At 48.4% G+C, this 21883-nt stretch overlaps 3 protein-coding genes across 10 annotated transcripts in view; 2 read left to right on the forward strand and 1 right to left on the reverse strand.

Annotated features, from left to right (window-relative positions):
* LOC144179148 (dual specificity tyrosine-phosphorylation-regulated kinase 1A-like) overlaps positions 1–5166 on the forward strand; it is a 106327-nt gene extending 101161 nt beyond the window's left edge. For all 4 annotated transcript variants that reach the window (XM_077707391.1, XM_077707392.1, XM_077707389.1 and 1 more), the window contains one exon: positions 207–5166. In XM_077707391.1, coding sequence (XP_077563517.1) covers positions 207–535 — 329 coding nt within the window. In that variant the 3' untranslated portion in view covers positions 536–5166. The remainder of the gene's footprint in view (positions 1–206) is intronic.
* Positions 5058–19831, reverse strand: LOC144179151 (uncharacterized). Its single transcript, XM_077707394.1, has 7 exons — positions 19625–19831; positions 18440–18556; positions 17262–17458; positions 15508–15648; positions 14377–14538; positions 11294–11532; positions 5058–5314 (listed from the first exon to the last, which is right to left on the reverse strand). The coding sequence occupies exons 1-7, from the start codon at positions 19692–19694 to the stop codon at positions 5230–5232; spliced, it is 1011 nt and encodes a 336-aa protein (XP_077563520.1). The 5' UTR covers positions 19695–19831; the 3' UTR covers positions 5058–5229.
* A 130-nt stretch (positions 19832–19961) lies between these two features.
* Positions 19962–21883, forward strand: part of LOC144179147 (condensin-2 complex subunit G2-like) — an 83916-nt gene continuing 81994 nt past the window's right edge. For all 5 annotated transcript variants that reach the window (XM_077707384.1, XM_077707385.1, XM_077707386.1 and 2 more), the window contains exons 1-2: positions 19962–20289; positions 21282–21416. In XM_077707384.1, the coding sequence (XP_077563510.1) occupies positions 20233–20289; positions 21282–21416 (192 nt within the window). In that variant the 5' untranslated portion in view covers positions 19962–20232. The remainder of the gene's footprint in view (positions 20290–21281; positions 21417–21883) is intronic.

Genomic DNA, 21883 nt, shown 5'->3' on the forward strand with positions numbered 1-21883 from the left:
ACCTGCATGCATTGCAATTGAATGACAGCGACGGTTGTCTGTCGGTTATAAAGCGCATTTAATTTCTGGCCTGTTTTCTGTGGCTGCAATATCGTAGTGAAATATTTGTTGGGATTTGTAGAACAGAAGCAGAACCGTGATAAACTGGAGCACGGGATGAGGCGAGGCAGTTGTTCATTGTTTGTTTCCCCCCTCCTCTCCCCCAGCCTCATCCTCGGGCAGTCGCACGCGGTCGGACCCCGCGTCAATGCTGCACTCGTCACTGCACTGCATGATGGCTCCGTCTAAGGCGTCAGCAGTAGTCGCAGCGGTGGCCGCAGTGAGCTCCTCCTCGGACGCCCGGTGCAGTCGAGGCGCCGCCCGCATGGTAGCCGAGCCGCAGCCGCAGCCCCAGCCGCAGCAGCAGCGCCTGAGCCCCATGGACACCCTGGGCTACCACCACGGCTATGGAGCGCCGTACGCGCGGGCACCCGACGGCGAGGACTCGCCCATGCTGGGCGTCTGCGTCGACTCTGCACCTGTGGTCTCTCATTGATGCGGCCCCCCGCCTAGCAGAGGAGGGAAGAAGAGGCCGCACTCCCCCGACGGGTCGGGGGCACTCCGCCCACGCTGGGCCGCAGAACGGGGGGAGCGGGTCGCCCGCTCGAGCTGGCTGCTGGGGCCTCTGGGCAGGGCAGAGCTGTGCGTCGTAGGCGTCCAACCGCAGGAAACCCATCCGCAACGCAATCTGTGCAAAATTTGCGCTTCTGAGCCGCCTCGTCTTTTAATCGACAGCATTCGGCGCTGAACTGTCCGTTACCGTGAGACAAAAAGCTCCTGCTTAGCATTGGCTACACTTGTCAGGTGAGGCCAACACTAGAGGCAGTCTACAGGTTGCGGTAGTGAGAAAAGCAGTGTTAAAATATAAACCATGCAGGGGCTGTCGGTCAGAGAGCAACCGAAAGGTGGATTTCTTTTTTGCAGAACAGTTTCCCGTGGCTGTCTGCTTCGTATTATGAGCCAGAGCATTCGTGAACATTCTGGGTCATGAAGCTGGGTGTTATCCAACTTAGGACTCTGCCTACTAAAGTTGGTAGCTTGTCGTAGCAGCATCCTCAGTGCTTTGTTGCGCTTTTTAGCTTTTGACATACTGTGGTGTTTTTTCCCCGTCTTATCCTGCAGTTTTTAGTTTGTGGGCGTAATAAGGGACAAAGCGCAAACATAAGCTCAGAATATCAGGAGGGAAACGTGCAACAAAAAAGCTCGGTTGTTATTGTTGACATTCCCCGCCTCTTGCAGAGAACCTTTAATTTGCGGGTGAAATCTCGGACACTTTATCGCTTCTTCTGAGGTGACGTGAGGGACGCTTACCATGATTTGCAGTGTTCCAAGCTTTTAGCATCAACACGGGATTGCAGCCGTGAGCAGTGCAAGAAGGTACACCGGTCGGCGGTGCACGCACTGCTTTTCAAGCCCAGTAGCGTAGGGATAGGCAATGTCCGGCGGATTGTCAAGTGACCACTTCTCGAGAGTGGTCAAGGTGGCTGTCGTCGTACGGCGGGGAACAGCGGAGGCGTGAGAGTGCAACCCGAGGATCCCTCGCGGATCGAGTTGGGGGAGTGCGGCCGTGTAAATAGCTAGCCGGAGGAAAATGAGGGGGGGGCAATGTGGTATGTGCGTTGTTGTGTGTACATAGAGCAGGGGTGTCCCCCCTGCCCCAACCTGTGCACCCTCTTTCCGTGGCCACCCGCTTTCCCCCACCCCGAAGGACATTTGGTGGGGGACACGGGGGACACGAGAGCGGAGCGGCGACTCTGCTGCGTCGGCTGCTCGTGCCGTGGGAGAAATAATTTATACTACCTGTACATCATCTGTGCATTGCTGCGGGCGCCATGGTCGGGACACGCTGTATCTTACTGTACATAGCTATAAATACTATACATACATTATAAATATATAAATATGCTGTGCGCCATCCTCTCCCTCACCTTGCAAATTGGCCCACCGTGCTGCTGCGAGGGAGAAGCAGGGAAAAAAAAAAAGAGGCATAGTGAGGCGGAGCACATGTTGAAGAACACCGGGATCGATATTTATTTGCTCCTCTTCTTTCCTGCACCGAGCCCTCTCTCTCTAGCTCCCTTTCCCTTTTACTCCCTCCGCCCCTGTTTCTTGCAACACCGCACCGACTTGCTCTCTACTTACAGAAAGCCAGGTACTCTCAGTCTGCACTCTTGCAGCTTCTTGTCGGCTGTCTCCCGCAATTCAGCGAGGGGCACAGAAAAATGGTTTTGCCCGCGAGTTCCTTTGTCTTGTTTCGTTTTATCAGGATGCAGTAAATCCTACACGGACGGTTAGAAGTTTTCAGGCCTTAGACGTTTTCTTTCTTTTTTTTTGCTGTTGTTGTATGTGTGTGTGTGTTGATGGAGAGTTGGCTGAACTTGGTGGCACGGAGTGGCGAAAGCGTCAGTCACGTCACGAGCAGAGTTGATGTTAGGGCATTTAGCTTCTTAGTTTTGGCTTCAGTAAACGGAGGGGAAGGGCGAAACGATGTGCTGTATTTGTCAACCCTCATTTTTTCGATGCTTTGACTGTTCCGCTCACGGTGGTCACACTTGTTGAACCGTAATGCCATATGCAATCCGACTGCTGTTGTCGCATTGAGAGCAGGCATGTTGTTTCACATACTGCATGAATGCAAACTGAAACGCGGTGTAATCTTTGTATTCTGCTAGAACAGTGTCGCCCAAAAGGAAATTTGGCACGCCAAGAATCGGGTAAACGGGAAAAACTTGCGAAATTTCTTCTCTTTCCTGTGGCGGTTTTGTTTGATTGGCCGACCTGGGTGGCGCAGTGGCGTATAGAATCATGTTTTGCGGGTAGAAGAACCCTTGTGATATTTCATGATGCCTCCATGTAGCGTAGACTGCAGATGACTATGGGCCGTGAGAACATCTAACGTTCACTCAATCTGTATTGTAGCGAAGAATTCTGCGTGAATTTCAGAAGCGAAGGTTCGCTCGTACGTGCACACGGCAGCAGCTGTGGCAACGAGGAGTTCTCCAAGATAGTCGCTTACAAGAGACTCGTAAACTTTTGCAGTCTGTGGTAATCTCGAAACGAGCGAGAGGTTTCTGAGCACTGAGGAGGACACAGCAATGAGAGCTCCACATTTACGCGTGAGGGAATGACGCACCCCTCTCTGTCGTCTCCCCCACCAAAACCAGCTGGGCTTAGCCCCGGTCCTTTCTGTTTTCTCCGAAATAATGCAATGGTTCCAGGCAACGAAGAAACGGGACTTTTGAGGGGGTGGTGAGCCTCCTACAGTCTTCAATCTTTGCATCTCTCGGCCCGATATTATAGGCCCTCCTCTCTCCCCCACACACACACGCCCCTCGCCGACTCTCTGTCCTACCTGTTGTTGCTTTCATGCAGTGTAAATAGTGCCATTGATATATATATAAATATATAGCTGCATACCGAGACACACGCGAATGCGTTACACGAAGGAGCCGTGGTCATTGTTGGCAGGGGAGTAGTGTGCGAAAGAACGGCTGCTATCTGTGTGTCTTTTCTTTTTGTTTCTCTCCCCTACCTTTTGGGAATCGAATCCTCAGGCTGTGTTCCTATTCTTAGCGTTATTGACTGTCTTTTGGATTGCTGGACGGGTTCTCTCAAGGCTGTTTGCAACGTTTGAGCTTCCCCAAATGTCATTGAAACTTTAGGGCTACAGATTATCCTCCAGTAACTCTTGTAATCCTCGCAAAATAAGATGGGTGCATGCCCGCAAGTGATCGGCTTAGGTGTGGTCCCTGCTGAATTGTCCGTGCAGCATGACGTTTTGTTCTTACAATATTTTTTGTATGACAAGCAGTTGGTCGCTAACTTGAAAATCTTTGTGATGAGAACAGAGAGCAAGGAGGGCATTGCTGTCACTTACCGGACGCAAAATTTTTTGTCTGGAGAATATGGAACACAGCCTGTGCAGGAATGCGAGGTTTTTTTTTTTCACCCTCTTTTTAGAAGTGACTGCGAACAGGTTTAGTTTCAGAGGGGTCTTATCTCTTTGCCTTTCCAACCCCTGCCCTCATGTCTAGTGTGCGTGCGTGTGTGTGTGCATGTTCAGCAGGAGTCTGTTCTCGTGTGAAGACAAAGACGACCCGGAGCGGTGGTTCTTCGGGGCGGGGCCGTTGCACGTCCTCATTTTCAACTGTTGTTTTTCTCTCTTCCCCGAAAATCTGCATCAGATTTTGGTGCCACACTGCCATGTTAGTTCCCCCTCGCCTCGGCGGAGGGGGCAGGGAAGGAAGTTTTTTCGCTACTAAGTAGGCTTTCCCCCGCAAATCACGGCTTGTACCCGCTGTACTATGACATTTGCCGCTCCCCTCCTTGACACACACATGTGCATACACACGATGTATCATAACCGACATTTGTTTCCCCTGTCAGTCTTGGACGCTCCTTCGAACTTGTTTCTTGGCAAAGCAGTGCAGTAGAAAGGTTTGCGAGTGCTTGTTGTGCGAGTATTTTTGAAACAAAGCCTTTTTTCTGCGGCTACTAAAGACGGTTGCTTTTTGTTAGAATTTGTGGAAGCATAGTTATTGGCGCACAATGTTCTTTTTTTTTTCTCTCTACGCTGTCCATCCTGGCTGCTTTTCTTCTGCTTGCAATGAAGAAGAAAGGGAAAAAAAAAGACAGCACATTTCTATTGTTTTGAGAATGTGACCAGTTTTTCTTGGCCTGTTTTGTGGAAACTTTTTTTTTCAGTGTTCTTGCTTTCATGTTTTTTTTTGGCTCCTGCGTTTTTTTTAAATAATTTTTTTATAAGGGAGAATCTAGTCGAGCATTGCTTCTTGGCACACGATTTTTTTTCTTTCACAGATGTGGGACGGGGGTTGTTTTCTTTTTCGAAAATGAAAACGATAAAAAAAAAAACTGACAAGGAAGCGTGTATTGCTGTTTCTTTTAGTTATTATTATTATTATCAAACAGGGGTAGGGGGCGCGCGCGTCTATGATCGCGCGCAAATGACGGCAAGCTCACGCACTTTCAAGAGTGAAACGACTGCAGGAGACGGAAAGTGACCAAAAAAGGCCCATGATTTTTATTGTGTACATAAGTAAAAAGAGAGAGAGAGAGAGAAACAATGATATTGATGACAATAAAAATTAAAAACATGCAAAGGGCAGAGTCTTCGTGTCTTTGTATGGTTGCAATGCCCGGAGAGTGGCGGATGGGTGGCGTTGAACACACCTACGGGTGTGGCGACTCCAGCTGAGCTTCGGCGAGCTTCAGGCATGGTGCAATGCAAGCGTGGTCTTCCTTCATCTCCTTCAGCCTGCATGAGAAGCAGTTCACCACACTTGTAAGCGCATTTATAATTGGCAACGTTTGGAGGTGTGCTCTGCTACCAATAACCTGAGCTCATTGAAGTCTTGTAAAGCCCCCCCCCCCCCTGCCCCTACGCTTCCCCCCTTCCTGCATTATTAGGTGCAGAGCACTTTAGGGGATCGTGTTGTTGTAGCTCGCTCACTGGACCCAAGTAGAGCCACGCGGCATTCAGTCGTAGTGGCTGTCGTTGCGGCATAACCCAGAGGCTTCGAAAGCCAAGCGGTTTACATAGTCATTAGCGTTTAAAATTAGTGAACCGCTGGCGCTTGTCATACATCTCCCCATTGTTTAGCACTAAGAAAATTGCAGGTACATTTGAGGCAAAATGTACGTAAATTAACCGGCAACGCCCGCGTTCGTTTAGTTGGGAATGCTCATTGGGTTGGTTTTTACAATAGCGAAAAAAAGTGGCAGTGCAATGCCGGCACGTGCGGGAGCAAAAGCAAGTACAAAAAGATCAGAACTTCCGCTCGCTGCTACCACAGCGGAGGCAGAAAATTTGAATTTCATTGGGTGGTAGCAGTGAGCGGATAACGGCGCTACAGCCCATTATGGCGAATCACTGCTGTGCACTTCCGACAGCTTTCACATTGATTGGACCGGCTTTAATTTTTTCCTATCCTGGTGGTTTGAAGAACTATCTCAAAACTAGGCACCTGCCAAAATATACATTTTTTTGGTGCCAGCACATTTTATGTGACATTACCAGCACTGCCTGATGACAGTGGCCAAGGCTGATGTGTGTGATAAACTACATGTGCAGTGGCTACAAGGGCATGAGAAGGCAGCAAAGTTTAAATGTCTGAAGCTAAGCGAAACTTTGCGAAAATCGCCTCCCACTGCTGGCATCTACTGCGGAGCCTTCTCAAGTGTGTGAATGGTTGGTGTCCTGTATTTCGACCAGATAAGCATATTTCGACCAGATAAGCACAACCTCGGTAATGTTTTCACCAGTGAACCACACGAGAGAGGGGAAAAAGAAATGCTCACATAAATTTTTATGCAATCTTGCTGAACTGCCACGTTATTGTTGGAAAGACATGTTGGCAGGGAACTGCTTGTACAGGCGGTGCAATGTGCAAGTGCAGGCATTTGAAATGTTGCCTTTGAAAAATCTAGGGCATTCAATTTGTGTAGCCATAGGGTTATTTTCCAAGTGTTCAGTGAGACGCTTCTGCACCTGAAATGTGAGAAGCAGGAGAGGAACGACAGCTATTTTCGGGACATTGCACTTGAGGCCAAGCTGCCCATGCTTGGTTGGTGAGTTGGCACTTTCTCTCTCTGCTTGGTGTTACCGCCAAACTCGATGAGAGACAGTGGAAGACAGAGCGAGGGGAAGTGCATCTGCACTGGATGTTCGGTAAAAAATTTCACATCCCTTGCTAAGAAAGTTGAGAGATGTGCGAAAGCTTTCTCGAAACAAAACTGCGTCAAAAGGGCATCCAAACCTTTGCTAAAAGTGCGTTAATTTGACCATCAACCTTCAGAGATCCAAATCACAAAGATTGGACCCATGTGACAATTTTTTACGCACCAAGTAAACGCGTCTACAAATGATCTGAGTAAACGTGTCTACAAACTATCTGACCGTATACTGATATGTGGTTTACGCGATTATGCTATACTATTGGTACTCCTTCATGATCAATGCAGTGCCTGTAGTGTCGTATTTAGAATTGTTTCTTTTTTGTGATTTTCTAGTCTCCGTTGGCTTGACACAATGGAGGCCCGGTTTCACGCACGTACCGTGTTTACAGAGATCTCGTCTGACGCCGAACTGGTCAATGGGGAAATGCATTGGTTATGGCGGCTATGGAAGCTGGCCTTTGCTTAGCTGTAAGGCTGCAGGCACTATGCGCCTTCGCGCCTTCACTTTGGATTTATTTGTGTCGCATTTGCGCGGCTTTATTTGTCGGTGTTGGCCGCTGCGCCACAAACAAGGAAAGATGGCTAAAAGTCGGTGAACTGTTTTGTGTCACATCGCAAACAGATAGAAAACAGAATAATCTTCGCATGCAAGGTTGCAGTTTATTGGAAGTGAACTTCAATTTAGTCGACCATTTTGGACGAGCCTTTTCTTAGTAAACCATTTTTGACAATGCGCGCAGCTGCACACATTGAACAAACAGGGTCGTGGATGCTTTGCCCTCACTTGTTAATTTGGTTTGCCTTTTGTTGCGAGGTAATTACTCATTTTCGGCTGTGAACTTTAAAGGTTAGTTTTGTTTGTGTGGAGGATGGTCCAGCACTAATTATGTCTTCTAACACGCTCTCGCTACGTAATCTACGGCGTACGTTCGTCGACCCTCGGAACCCCGTGACAGGCGAAGAGACAGCTGTGTTCAACTTCGCATGGACAGAAACCACTGTTGGATTGAACAAAAGGCAAGCCAACGCCTTGTTTCACGGAATACCGCTGTGAGTTCGCTTAACAATTCCGTCTATCGGACACGAAGTGAGGCCTGTTATCTGATCCCTTTTGACTTTCGATAACGCGGCGCACTCGCTAGGCCTGAAGGTAGATAACTCCGCACATTGTAAATTTCAGATATGCAAGAACTGCATTCCTGGTTCGCAGTAGGTTCTAGTGCACGGTAGAAAGCCTGATATAGTAGATACATAGATGAAAGTTAATTGGCAGGGGGCAGGCACAGCAGCCTGTGCCAGCCCTCTGCCAAACAGTATTTCTGGTGGCTCCAGACCTGTTCCAAGAGCCCTTCCCCCAAGCTCCAAGCATGCTACAAAAGGCAATTTTGCCTGCTCCCAAACCGATACACTCTGTTCCAGCCCTGACAGTGTAATAAGGCCAGCAAAGAGCATTCTTCCCAAAGTTTCCGCGACTTGTTTGTTGCACCACGTTGTTGTGTGTGCCACTGGTGCAGGCGAGTGCAGATGGTGTTACACGGTTGGTTCTGAACTGGCCCAATCACAATCACCATCATAAACTAGATTGTGAAAAAGGGGAGAGGGATAGACGGGTGTAATTTAGAGCGGAGTTTTATGTCCAGAACTCTGGTGGCAATAGCTTCGTCCCTGGCTCGTGGATTTTAAAGGCGAACTGAGAGACTGTATTGCACTCAAAAACCAAACATAGACAAAACTGATACCAGCGCCATCACCCTTACCCCAGATGGGGGAAAAAAAAAAATAACAGAAGCCTCTACAAGGGCCACGCAGAACATTGCAGCTAGAAGAATACCAAAAAGCTCTGAACAGATCTTCCCAAAAGGAACTTGCAAAATTACATAACAGACAAGACACTGAAGGGAAATGAAGGTGCTGACTCGTATGCAGTGGACCTCACCTTCCACTGCAAGTCCAACCATTCGTACGCTCTCCCTCCTTGCAAAGCCTATGGTGAATGTCTGCTCTGAAAACTACTCGGAAGGAGAACCCGATCTGCCCCGCACAAGTACTTACGTACACAAGATTCACAAACGCTGAAAAATTCAGGCCAAAATGTTCCCACACATGTCCAGGCTGGCACTTATGTTCCCTAACAAATATGCAATGAGGAATGCGTTTAATGCAAAGACAAAGCCAATGTTTTCTATCCTACATGGAACTGCCCTATCATTTGGCGGACACGTGACATACACTCCTCACAGGAAGCTTGAGAGGTGACCCTGGCCAGCCAAGCTGTACGGGACCAATTAGAACTCAACTGGCCCAAAAAAAGTGCAGGCTGGTGCAGGAATGGGAAAGAGCAGTGGGCTGCAGGGGTGCGCTTACATTGCGGACTGGCTTCACAAAAAGTGGCCTCTCCCAGCCTTCCCCTTTCAATGCCTTAGCTAGAAAAAAGCTCAGGTCAAAAAGATGGATTCACATTCATACTAGCGAGTTTTAGTTGACCATTTTCGACGGCCTGCTCTGGTACTGGCGGCTCGCTCAGCGCAACCGCAGCCAATGCCGTTCGCCGCTAAGCGTGCCAGGCATGTGCAATGGCGCTCCCGCTCGCTGCCAGAGTGGAGCGGACCGTCAAAAACGGTCAGCTAAAATTCGCTAGCTTCAAAAACACGTGACAGCCACTTCTGACTGCAGTTAAGTCGTGCCATGGCTCCACGTGGTTATGGTTGAGGCATGCGACATTTTGTTCACAAATAGGTACAATCCGGGCACGTCCTGCATTCACCCAGTTCAACCTACGGGTTTGCTTGGAACACTTCTTTTATTCTTTTGAGCGACTGCTAAAAGAACTCGACTGTTTGACCTAGGTAGCCTCGGATAGAATCATGGGCTTTGGTGCAGACAGCCTGGGTTCAAGCCTTAAAGGCAAACTGCACACAAATTTCACTTCGACCAAATTTATTTTTAATCTGTACCACCAAATCAGCTGGGACTTGAGTGGGAGCCCCGTGAAACGCCTCGTTAAAAGAGCCATGAAGACAAAATACAAGTTGGGTTTATTAGAAAGACTGCTTAGTCCCGATAACAATGATACCAATATCATTGTAATCTTGGAACAAATAACGGAGATATTGAAGACAACGCGTGAAGCAGTCGCGACCCCCTAGCCAATTTCCCGCAACTTCTCTATGACGTCACGGAACCTTGTTTGTGCAATTGGCGGCCGCCTAACTGACCTGTCGCGATGAGACATGACTGGACGTCTGTAATGGGACCTCTAGTTCCATTTGACCGCATCACTTGAATGCTAACGTGCAGTTAACGCACTGAAAATTATGTTTTATTGTTGGCCCGTATGACGTCATTCTTGCTCATAACACGTCACGGTGGTGCAAAATTTGAAAGTTTTAAAATAATTCTAGCTTTTTTTTTCGTTAAAAAAACACCTTTTGTGGCTGTAATGGAGCTGAGTGAGATACTGAATCTTAGTTCTTGCAAATTAGACGAAGTTGTATTTTCTCTTCATAGCTCCTTAATCAGTCAGAAGCGTTTAAAAAAGCTCCACTGCAGACCACGCTGCACCTGCCGGTGGATTGCATAAACAGGCATGACGTTTGATTGATTGATTGTAGGGGTTAACGCGCCGACGCAACGCAGACGATGAGGCGCGCCGTAGTGGAGGGCTCCGGATTAATTTTGACCACCTGGGGATCTTTAACGTGCGCCGAAATCTCGTACACACGGGCGTTTTCGCTTTTCGCCTCCATCAAAAAAGCGGCCGCCGCGGCCGGGAATCGAACCCGCGACCTCGTGCTCAGCAGCGCAACGCCTTAGCCACTGAGCCACCGCGGCGGGTACAGGCATGACGTGCCTGTGAGGCCCCAGTCGATGGGGGCTTCTTCCTCTGGCCAGCCACGCAGCTCGAGAACTGGCTGAGCTCTGCTGCAAACGCTTCACCCATTTGCTGCCCCGTGCGCGCACAGAGCTTGTAGGCTTGTCTCGAGCGCTGATTGTCCAGCCACTCGCTGTATGGCTGCAACTTCACTTCAATGGCTGCGCTCTTCTCGATTTCAATTTCAAAATCGACGATTTTTGCTCACCGCTTGTAACGTCTATGCGCGTATTTCAGCTGTTGTATTTTGCACCTTGCTTTCTTTTTCAGCACACTATACTGAAACAGTGTTTTCAAGAGGTCGAAATATTGAGTGCAGTTGGCCTTTAACAGCGCTGATTTTTTTTTTTTTCTTCAGGACCTGTTGGCATTTTTGTCTGTAAAATGCACCTTTAGCTCAATTCTGCGCACTCTTTTCGTAAGTAAGGGTGGTTTAGTATCCTGTAGGCCAGTTTAGGGGTGGGGGCATATCAACGTTCTGCATCGGCCCGAAGTGCTGAGCTTGTACCTAGTATCGGGGAACGGAACATTGCTTCGGGCACCCATTTCCGCTTGTGTCTGTCCACAACACGAGCGACATTTCAACCCCTTCCTTCCCGCGTAGAGACATTGCCCCAGTGGCCGCAAAGTTGGCGGCAGAACTGTAGCGAGAAAGATGGACCCAATCCGCCCCCGCCCCCGACTGACCTGGCCACAAGTGCCTGTGCCTGTCGCTGGTCCAGCAGGCCGGCCGGTGCGGCCTTGCGGAGCGCGGTGGAGCAGTGTGCGGCCAGGGAGCGGAAGCAGAGCGCCTTGGCCCGGTTGTGGCTGCTGTCCTCCCAGTCGGGCAGCTTGCGCACAAAGCTCCACGCCAGCTGCGCGTACTCCAGCAGGGAGCACCACTGCTCCGCCTGGCACAGCTGCTGCCCGCGCTCCAGGCACTTGCGCTGCCACAGGGGAGCACGCAGGGGGGCGCCGCCGTTAGTGGGCACCACCGCTCCACGGGACAACCGTTTCGCCCGAGTCCAACTGTTGTTGGGAGGGAGCGCCTAGGGCACGCTTTACTGCTTACCGTAAAACATTGATCAAGCGCCCCCACCTGTGCTAGTGCCACCCACCCATAATCTGGGTGTTTCAAGTTTTCGTGAACTACCGAACAAGTGATGATGATGATTTCTATTGGTTTCCCCTTTGTAGCGGGGTGATGACGTGTCATCTTACCAAAAAGGACTAATATACCTAGTACGTTTTGTACTCTTGGTTTAATACTAGCGCTGCTTAGGGCAGGCACAAAAAACTTATTAGGCCCAAAATACTTTTTTATTTCCTGTTACAGGTGGTAGCTGTCCCATGCAATATAACCCACTCTGCTTTTCGTCCACCAGCATTGAATCTCCTTTTTGTCGCCTTGACAGCCTTGAAGTCAATTTCCTCTGCGCTACCCTTAAATCCCAGGGCTTCTGGAAGCCGAATATTTCTGAAGTGCCCCCTCCCCCCTCTCCACCACTCCCAGACCATCCAAAGTACTACCAACACCGAAACTACCTTGGAATGCTTCCATCTGCACTCTCGTCTAATCCAAAATCCAATCCAGGAATGCATGACATGCCGCAAATTACTAGCACGCTCGCGATTTTGCTGTTGTCTGACAGTGCCGAATGTGCTCATGATGCGCATTTGTATACAGTTAAGAAGAAAATCGAAGTCTTGGAGTGGCATCGCCACGCCAGGAAAAACGTGCACGTGCCACTTCGGCATAGATCGAAAGAGCGCGCGGGATGCGCAAGTGAAACAGAAAATACGAGCATTTGCTGTGGCAGAACTTTGTCAAGGCCAATTTTCGGTGAAAATTGAGCAATGGAGCGCCAGCGTTCAGCAAAATGGACGACGCTCTTTCTGACTGTCTTCATTTTTTTCTTTTTCTTAGGGGGGGTAACATTTTTTGCCCCATATTGAATTCCGGGGCAGTTCCGAACAAGGGCCCCCTCCCCAAAATTCCCTGAACTATCCTCACGTTCAGGGGGTGGGCGCTTGCTCAGTATTTTACGGTAGATAACATCACAGGTGATGTCTCCTGGGAAATTAGCTTTTCCGTTCGCTAGAACACCGCAGCAACCATTTGTGCTAAAGCAAAAGGGCTGTGTCCAAGCGCAGGAGGGAGCTCTATTACGGTAGCCACCCCGCCATGGATACACATCATGAAGAATGCATTGCTGCGCATTGCGGTAAATGCAAGAGTGTGCTTCACAGAGCTTTACTTGTAGGAATTCTCAGCAATAATTCGGCACTAATTTTCCATTCGGAGAATGTCAGTAACACAGAATACGATAGGCAATGGATGGATTCATAACCATCCAATCGCACATGCGCAAATACATTGCATTGTATATACACTCCGTTAGTAAGTCATTATTTGCAAGCCTGCTGTTTAGAAAATTCAACAAAAAGCAAAGTTCCAAAAAATTCTGTGTGCAGAGGGCATTAAAATAAAAAAGTATGCTACAAAGTTCCTATCAGCATTGCCTTGCGGCATTTTAATAATTTACTATCGTGACATTTGGTTATTTGGTGTTTTGTTTTAAAGCAGGGAGTACAGGACCGTAAAACCAACTGAAATAACCACATGGTCACAGAACGCAATCCCACGCTGATTTGATGGAAAGCAAGCTAGCCACAGTGTTGATACAAGATTATACACACTGAAACACAGAACGTAAGGGAGAAATACCAAGTGGCTTGCATTGGCAGGCATGCTGTTGTATGGTTGTAACTGGAGTTCTTCAAGTGTGATTTTCTATACATAGCATTCCTGTATTTCTGAATCACATAGTTCTCTGCTTTACGCAATAATCGTGTGAGGAGCTTGCTTTCAGAGCAAATTCTATTCATTCAATTACAATTGTGGAGGGAAAAATATTCACCAGCATTTTTTTTTTCAAAAGCGATGATATTGTGCTTCACAAATTAGATTGTTTAGAGCACTCCGCTCACTTTCTTTCTTTGAAACATTAAAAAATAAATATGTTTGAACAGAAAGAAACGTGATGAACTACTTCTCGTATGCCTTCCTTGACATTCTGACTGCCTTATGTGTTCATTCAAATGCACTGTATATGTGCCTGTTTAAATCATCTCCCACACTTCCAGACTAATAGCAGGCAACTTCCTGACCTCCAACACCTTTTAAAACGTCGATCTCACCAGTGCTGTAGGGCAATATTCATCCAGCTTATGCACTCAACCTCAACAGTGTCATCAATCTGTCATCATCATAACAATGACAGCTTGCCACGACATACACACATCACAACCTATTGGCATCATCGGCATTCTCGGTGAACGTAGCCAAGAATGGTGACCATAGTTTAGGATGCGAGTACACGCCAAATTTTGCTTGAAGCCAGGCATTCATAGCTTTAAAAAACGGTGGAACCCAGCCTTGAAGACGCATACACGAGAAGAGAGTAGGAAAACACACATGCTGGGACTAGCAACAGTTTAATGAATAAAATTTCGAAGGAAAGACACGGTCAGGGCATGCGCCATAAAAAGACCAGCTGATGGCACAATTCAATACCGGCTTTTTTTTTTTTTTTTTTTTTTCAAGTATTCAGCTTCTTTGCCTGATATCACTAGTGAGGGCGAACAAACTCTCTCCTCATGTACGAGTCTTCAAGGCTGGGTTCCACCATTCTTCAAAGTACGTACCAACAGGCCCAACACCAAACTCTTCCATTCATAGCTGCAGCTGTGCAGCAGGGCGTCTGGTGCCTGTCAACCGATCCGCTCACCTTGAAGGTCTCGATGGGTATCTGCACCCGGCGGAAGCAGAATGCGTCACGGCTGTTCCCCCAGTGCTTCTGCGGGAAGGCCCGGTAAACCTGGTGCAGGAGTTTCTCCAACTTCTGCGTCGAGTGCGTCAGGTCCGGCTTGGGCAGCAACTCCTGCACAACCTGTGGGCATCAACCACTTGTGTCATCATCTCTACTGGCCGTTTTCTTTTGCCAACTTTCTGAACCTCCCAGTGGCTTCTAACTATATGTGGGTGTGTTGTCAGCCTCGTCTGTTTTTCGCCCCCAAGTATTTTCACCTCTCCCCCGTGCAGTCATTTTTTTTTTTGCTGCCCTTTATCTCGGATACTGCTCCCAATCAGCACACTCCTCTTGTAGCTGGTGTACTGATAGCAGCATTAGAGAGTTTTAGCAGCCCGTCCGTTCCGTCGTGTACGTTGCTACCGGGTTGACCGGGACCCGTCTGGGCACTTGGGCATTCGTTGCGGTGGGGGGATTAGTTCCGCGGGCCTGCCTTCACCATGTTCGCGCCTCTTCGCCCTTCCGCGCGCGCAGGCGGACGGGGAAGGGCGAAGAGGCGCGAACATGGTGAAGGCAGGAGGACGAGGAAACGGGGAAGTTGTGTGGGAAATTTTATGCAGCTTTTGATCCCTCTTGTAGGACATACTTGTCTGCTGGGGTCCCTTTCCTTCAGAGTGAAAAGACTGAAGCTTGGGCTAGTGGGTACCTTGTGAACTGCGGTGAAACGGTTCAAGTGGCAATGAACGTAAAAGAAACAGACGGACGCAGCACTAACGACCAGCCTGTTTACCATATGGCGACAAATTTATAGCTACACATGTTAGAGGCAGAACAAGTGCACACAAAAAGAGCAGAGCCAGACGGTTGCTCACGTGGACGTCATGCTATTCCTCAACGACCCTTCTTTTTGCCTCCTAACATGTGCAACTACCGGCCATTATCAGGTAAACAGGTCTGTCTTTACTAGGTGCTACCTTGGTCTGGTTCTTCATGTCTACCATTTCAAGCACACTGCAGTTGCGTGGCGATGTTGCTAGCACGAGGACAAGGAGGCAAGAGAAGAGCAAGGCACTGTCACGCAGGATACGGAAGAGGCTTAGTAACACGCACTTGTTTCGTGGCTTGGCTGCGGCTCATGGCGTCCCTGAGCAATGCCACCAGCTGTGCCTTGGTCAGGCCAGTCAGGGCAACCTCAGTCTCCACCTCAGCTTCTCGCGACTGCAGGCGCAGACGCTTCACGGGCGACACAAGCTGTGAAGCGGGAAGGAAAAAAAGATGACAAATGACTGGGGCTGGTATCCCAAACGATGTGCAAATCCTCTGCTACTGTGGCATTTCCTTCAGCCTCCTACAACATCTTTGTGTTCACCGTTATGATGGGTGCACTGACCCTTCAGGCTAAACTGGTAAACGCAAATTGACTAAGAAAGGCTACGATAGTTTACAGAGCACCTCCTGCCTACACCATTGAGAGTATAATGCAGAGCAATGAACGGGACGAAGCGAAGACGAGACAAACACAAGTGCTTACTAACCAAATAATTCATACTCCTGTCACACGGGCACTTTCAATCGCGATTGAGTCAATCCAGATCGAGCTCAATCCGGATCGGGCCCCTGCTACACGGCAGTTTCAATCGCGATCGAGCTCGATCCCGCTCTAACTCAATCCCGGTTTCTCAAGCGCGATCGAATGAAAGCGGCGATACTCTCGTCCTCGCTCAGTAATTGCACAGAATGTGACAACTTCAACTAACGCCACAAATTGTGTCAAATAACTTGACCCAAATAAGCGTGAGGTAATATCTACATAGTTACGTATACCTACGAGCGCGCGAAGTTACCAGACGCCGGCCACAAGTACATTGTTAGCGCCATCTGGCATCCACGAATGCAACCCGTGCAACTTTTCGATCGCGATTGAAACGGGCCGTGTAGCAGCGGCAGTGCTTCAAGCGCGCTCGAAAACTCGATCGCGATTCACTTCAATCGCGATTGAAAGTGCCCGTGTGACAGGGGTATTACTGCATCGAGGCACCAGTTTTATACATGCTGGTCGACCACCAAAAACAATAAGGAAGGGGCACGGGAGAAGGAAAAGGGAAAGCCGCACCAAATTGGCTCCTAAAAAACGCACAGCAATGGTGACAGAAGACACGTGTCAGGTTTTGAGAGAGCGAATCTCTTTCCCAACGAGCAAATCTCATTTCACTTTCTCGTTTCTGGTGGTCGACCAGCATGTATAAAACTGGCGCCCCTATGGAATAAATCATTTGGTTGTTAGTAAGAAGAGCTTGTGTTTGTCTCGTCTTCACTTCGCCCCGTTCATTGCGCTGCCCTCTACTCTCAAATTTACGTACCAAACGACCCAAACTTCAACTCTTCTGAGGTACCGACACCAGTTTTATCTATCGCTTTCTTACCGACCAGTCGCATTCAGTTGCAAACCTTTTTTTAGCGAATACTTGCTTAGTCTTCACGCTGTGAACCCTGGCTTAGAGAGTAGACTAAATACAGTAAATCCTCACAATAACGAAATTCTTTGGATAGAAAACTGGCTCCGTCAAAAGGGATTCTTCGTTAAAATTCAATATTATTTGCTTTCCACACACTGCAGCTGAGACAATGCACTACTTCTAATAAAGCGCGATTTCAAATAAGGCAATTTAGTTATGACAAGGGTTTACTGTGGCTAGCGTTGTTAGTACAGCTGTAAAGGAAACTGCACCTTGTGTTAAGAAAAATAAGAGGAGTTTTACAGGACGCAACGCAGAGGATAAACCTACAACACAATGCTGCCGATTCAGCAATGCATTTAGCGCATATTTTTGAAGTTTAGCACAACATGAGGAAACGAGCCATGCCTTCTTGCTGGGTGATGAGGCGATTGCCTCCGAGATATCCGAGGGGAGGAGCAGGCGCTTTCTGGGCGAGCTTCGTACGGGGCTGGTTGAAAGTTGGGCCTTGTTTGGCGTTTGTGGGTGCTCTGTGGTCAAGCCGCTTTTCGGAGACTGCTGGCGCTTGGTGGGGGTACGCGGTGGCGTCAGTGCAAACTGGTTCCCTGCAGCAAAGCAACAAACACTAGCGTCAAAGCACGGTATGAAGGAGCCACTGCACTCGCCCCACGTTTTGTAACATTTCCCACAATTCTGTTGCGTCCTGGTAGGCGCAGGCGTAAACAGGAGGGTGGTGATGCACCTAGGCGTGGTGTGCAACTGGAAAGGTCAGGCAGCAGGAGTAGTTGAACGGTGGATCTCGGTGAAGATAACCGACTGACTCGGGCATAGAAGCGCAGGATGCGGGTGTGTTAATGTCGTCTTTTTCAGTCCAGGGGGCCTGCACATGGCACGCACCCTTAACAGGGGGATTGCACGGCGCTAACATTTGCCCGAAGGGGATCGTTGATTAATCTGATTGATTGTAGGGTTTAACGTGCCGACGCAATGCAGGCGATGAGGCGTGCTGTAGTAGAGGGCTCCGGATTAATTTTGACCAACTGGGGATCTTTAATGTGCGCCGAAATCTCGAGCACAGGGGTGTTTTCGCTTTTCGCCTACGTCACAAAAGCGGCTGCGGCGGCCCGGAATCGAACCCGCGTCCTGAAGGAGATTGTACCGGTATCTAGGTGTCAGTACGGCACTGAAGTAATTTGGCCGTGCACATCAACTGGTACTGCTCAAGCATGGAGAGCTAGATTTTACAATTTAACCCGACCAAAGTTTCAGGTCCTGTCGGCTTCTAAACCAAAGTATTTCGACTCCATTTGATTCAATCCTTTGCTCCACCTGACCAAGCTTGGGTTGTTTTGTCAGAGTAAAACCAACATTGCAGGAATAGTAGGAATGGGATGGCTACAAATCAGGTGCGTTGGTTTCACAGCATGGGCTGTCCGAATCTATTCGCTGCACCCGGAATATTCTCATCTCAACCCTAAGTCGAGTCATCTGCCTTCCCATATTTTTAGTCCTGTCCATCAATGGCCGATCGGTTACCATAATGATCCACGGCACACCCCGGCAAGTCTCCGTGGAACGTCGCTTACCTTGCAGTATGACACGCCTTCCACGCTTGCGAACAACTTCTTCGTCAGGAGATGTAGATGGGGATGGGGTGCCAACATACATCATGTTGGCAATCGAAGGTGGTGAGCCATAGGCAGCTGCAACAGTGCATGCGAAGGTGAATTCAGTTTCGCGTGGTCGTTTGTTTGCTAGACTGATGATATAAGTGAGCTCTGATTGTGAAGAAAAAACTAACGACAAATAAAGGTGATGCTTAGAGCTTAATTTTTATGCTGATTGCTTTACAAGGTGAACCTTGTGTGCAGCCGAAGTGCTGGCATAAAATGATTGGTCAGGACTTGCAATTTTTTTATGGCAAGTATTTGGCATCTTTATTCGTAAATAATTTGTTCTAGGGTGACGCAGCCGTCATATCAGCCGTGCAAGTTCGCGGTTATTTTACAACTAACAAACCGCATAAAAATTCACAAATTTACGGCACGGTGACCGGTGGCCAGTTAAAAACTAGAAAGCTTTTACCTAGTACAACTAAAGCGCGTTTCAACAAGTTTTACCATATTTTGAAAGATTAACCCCTTTGGGCACCGCACGTGTGGGCCGAGCCTTGAGCTCAAGGAACCTACGCCGGCGATTTGGAACTCCAATTCATGTGGTATAAAGCTACCAGAAATAAATTCTGGCTGCTACTTTTTTAAGCGCAGGTTATTCATCGGATATGATACGAAGCATTAATAAACGACGATCGATCGTGCCATACGCCCATCCCGGTTTTCGCGCCAAACACGTATATAAGTGTACATGTTACATACAAGCAGTCTCGCTACAACTCGTTGAGGATATGGCAGATCATTAAATATACGCGTTATTTTCTATAGAATCAACAATAATCTGCCACATAATACACAACACGGTTTATGAACGGCACAAGACGGTCCACAGCAGGCTGCGATCACTGCAGGCATAAAGAAAAAAAATGCGACCGTTCAGACGTAGAAAAAAAAAAAAAAAAAAAGAAACCGAGAAAGTGCAATATGATTTACTCAGTAAGATTAAGTCGGGAAAAAAACTCCCGATTGGAGAGTTCAAAGGCCTAAAACTAAGCCTGGAAGGCTTCAGATGCCCTTGATCAGCAAGGGTTGTGACCCGCTCGTCGCTGTCCCAGAAATGTAAAAAAAAATTGCTTGCGTGCCACACACGCAGCTTACCGCTTCTGGTTATTTCCCTCAGGGCCGATCTTGTAGTTACGGTGTTTACAGGCATCCCATCGCGGTTCATGTTTGCATCCGATGGCTACGCCGACTCCAGAAAAAGGCGCGTAGCGCGACTACAGGCGCTGATCAGGAAACGGGGGACACGATCAACTGGCAAAAGGCGCCATTTGGTGCGATGAAAATCGCGCGAAACACGGTGCTACCTCATCAGAATTTGCCCATTGGATTACGCACCTACAGCTGCACGAAGCTCCGCCAATGGGAAACGACGTAGGTGGCGCTGGCTCTGCGCACCGCTAGAAGCGCTGGCTACCACGCCTTGCGCTAAGACGGGGCATTCGTTACTCCATCACTGCATGTAGGATTAGTAACCAGCCAGTGAAGAGCTCTGCTCCTGCAGCGTTTTGGCGCGAGCAAGGCGCTAACGGTCACCGCGGGTGTTCAAAAACGCCCCTTTACTTTCGTTGTTTCGGCGGCTTTCGGAATTGCTTGTAGCGCTAACTCATGTCAGGAAGGAACCTTCGTCTTTCTGAGGTGCAACTGTCAAGACAACTGGCTTTGTTGTAACCACCCAAGCCAAGTTGCGATTCAAAAACTCCAGCATGGCAGCTGGCGGAGCTGAGGCGACTCTGGAGAGGCTGTTGCCGCTCGCCTCACAAGTAAGTAGCATTTCTGTCTGCTGAAATTGGAGCGAAATGATCTTTTAATGTCGTACTTATCAGCGGCGGTGACTTTTTTGACCTAGCGAACAACCAAAGCGCGTCGAGGTTCTAATTTTTCTAGGTATGAGCGTGTGCAGTGCGGACGTCTGAGCGTGTCCGGACGGAAAGTTGCTCCGTGATTACGTAAGGACTCGACAGCCTTGTTTTTTAAAAGTAAGAATTATCTATGAAAGAGGGCAAGGTTACTTTATAGGGGCATGTTCAGAACAATATACGGTAAAATTAACGCGCAGAGGGGATAATGTTTGCTAATTACGTGCAGTCAATCCGTGCGGTTTCTTTCAGTTTTTAGAGACTGCAGGTCGATTCGAACTCAAAATCTCCGATACCATGAATTAAAGATACGACAGTCACTATTTTTTAAAGTAAAAATTAGCGGTAAAGGAAAGCTTACTTTGCGGGGGTATGTTTGGCACAAAACACGGCAAAATTGAAGGACAGACGGTGCAGTTGTTGGTAATTGCGTGCAGTAAATCCGTGCGGCTGTTTTTAAACTCCAGATACTGCAGGTTGATCCAACTACCGTTTTCTTCGTTAAAACAGTGGTATGTTCTCGTATTTCATTGCCTCAAAGCGTAATTATCCGAGATTTATGATCAACGAAGTGCCGAATGAGCTTTCCGGAAAATACGGCAGTCCGTGCGGGGCCGACCTATTTTCTTGCGCGCATGTTTTTTTTTTTATTCCTTTTGCGCATGTTCGTGGTGCGCGTGTAGTTGGTTACCCGCATCCAATTTTTTTTTTTTTCAAGTCTCACGAGTTTAGAGTAGTGTAACTGCAGTTTCTGGAGGCCTGCAGCCGTTGTTTTTTGTGTGTACGCACACGAGCGGACGCAGTAGCTCATCCGATTCATAGCCGGCGCTTTTATGACTGTGACCTTTGTTAGGTTTTTCGATTGTTGAGCAAACGCCACCTGTTTTTGCGTGCAGCAAAGTTTGTCCGCCAAGGAAGAACTTCAACAGAAAATACAGGAGCTGCCGTTCGCAGAGTTGGGGCCGCTTTGGAAAGCTGTCTTCGAGACGCTCAAAACATGCATTCTCCAGGTCATCGCTGACGAAATGCCGGTAAGGCGGGATTTATGAAATAAAATACGCACCTTTATCGCGTTTCATAGGTATGCGATAGCGCATTTCTAGAAAATGTCATCCATACCCAATTAAAAGCGTTGCTTTGCATCGTGTTATTGGGGGATGGCCGTTGCGTTGTTTAATTTAACGTATTTCGGTGTATTTATATGAACCTCGTTGAAACTTAAAGTGAGCATTAACCGTAAGGTGAAGGAACATTCGGGTTTTGAAGACTGATGTGCCATCAAACATGATAGAAGCAGTATGATGTCATTGGTGTACTATGGCGGCCACTTAGCGGGAACACGGGAGCGCGTTGCGGGAGCTACTACTAGAGCTTCCTAACGGCGCCTCGCGTAAACAGCGCGCATGCGCGTTGCGGGGGCAAGAAGAGTACAGGGGCGGTATTCTCGTAACTGTCCCTTTTGAAAACGTCCCTTTTGAGTCCCTTTCATCGTGACATA

The sequence above is a fragment of the Haemaphysalis longicornis genome, unplaced genomic scaffold, assembly GCF_048455015.1.
Source record: "Haemaphysalis longicornis isolate Haplotype H1 unplaced genomic scaffold, Haemaphysalis longicornis Haplotype H1 scaffold_4, whole genome shotgun sequence".
Classification (NCBI taxonomy): Eukaryota; Metazoa; Arthropoda; class Arachnida; order Ixodida; family Ixodidae; genus Haemaphysalis; species Haemaphysalis longicornis.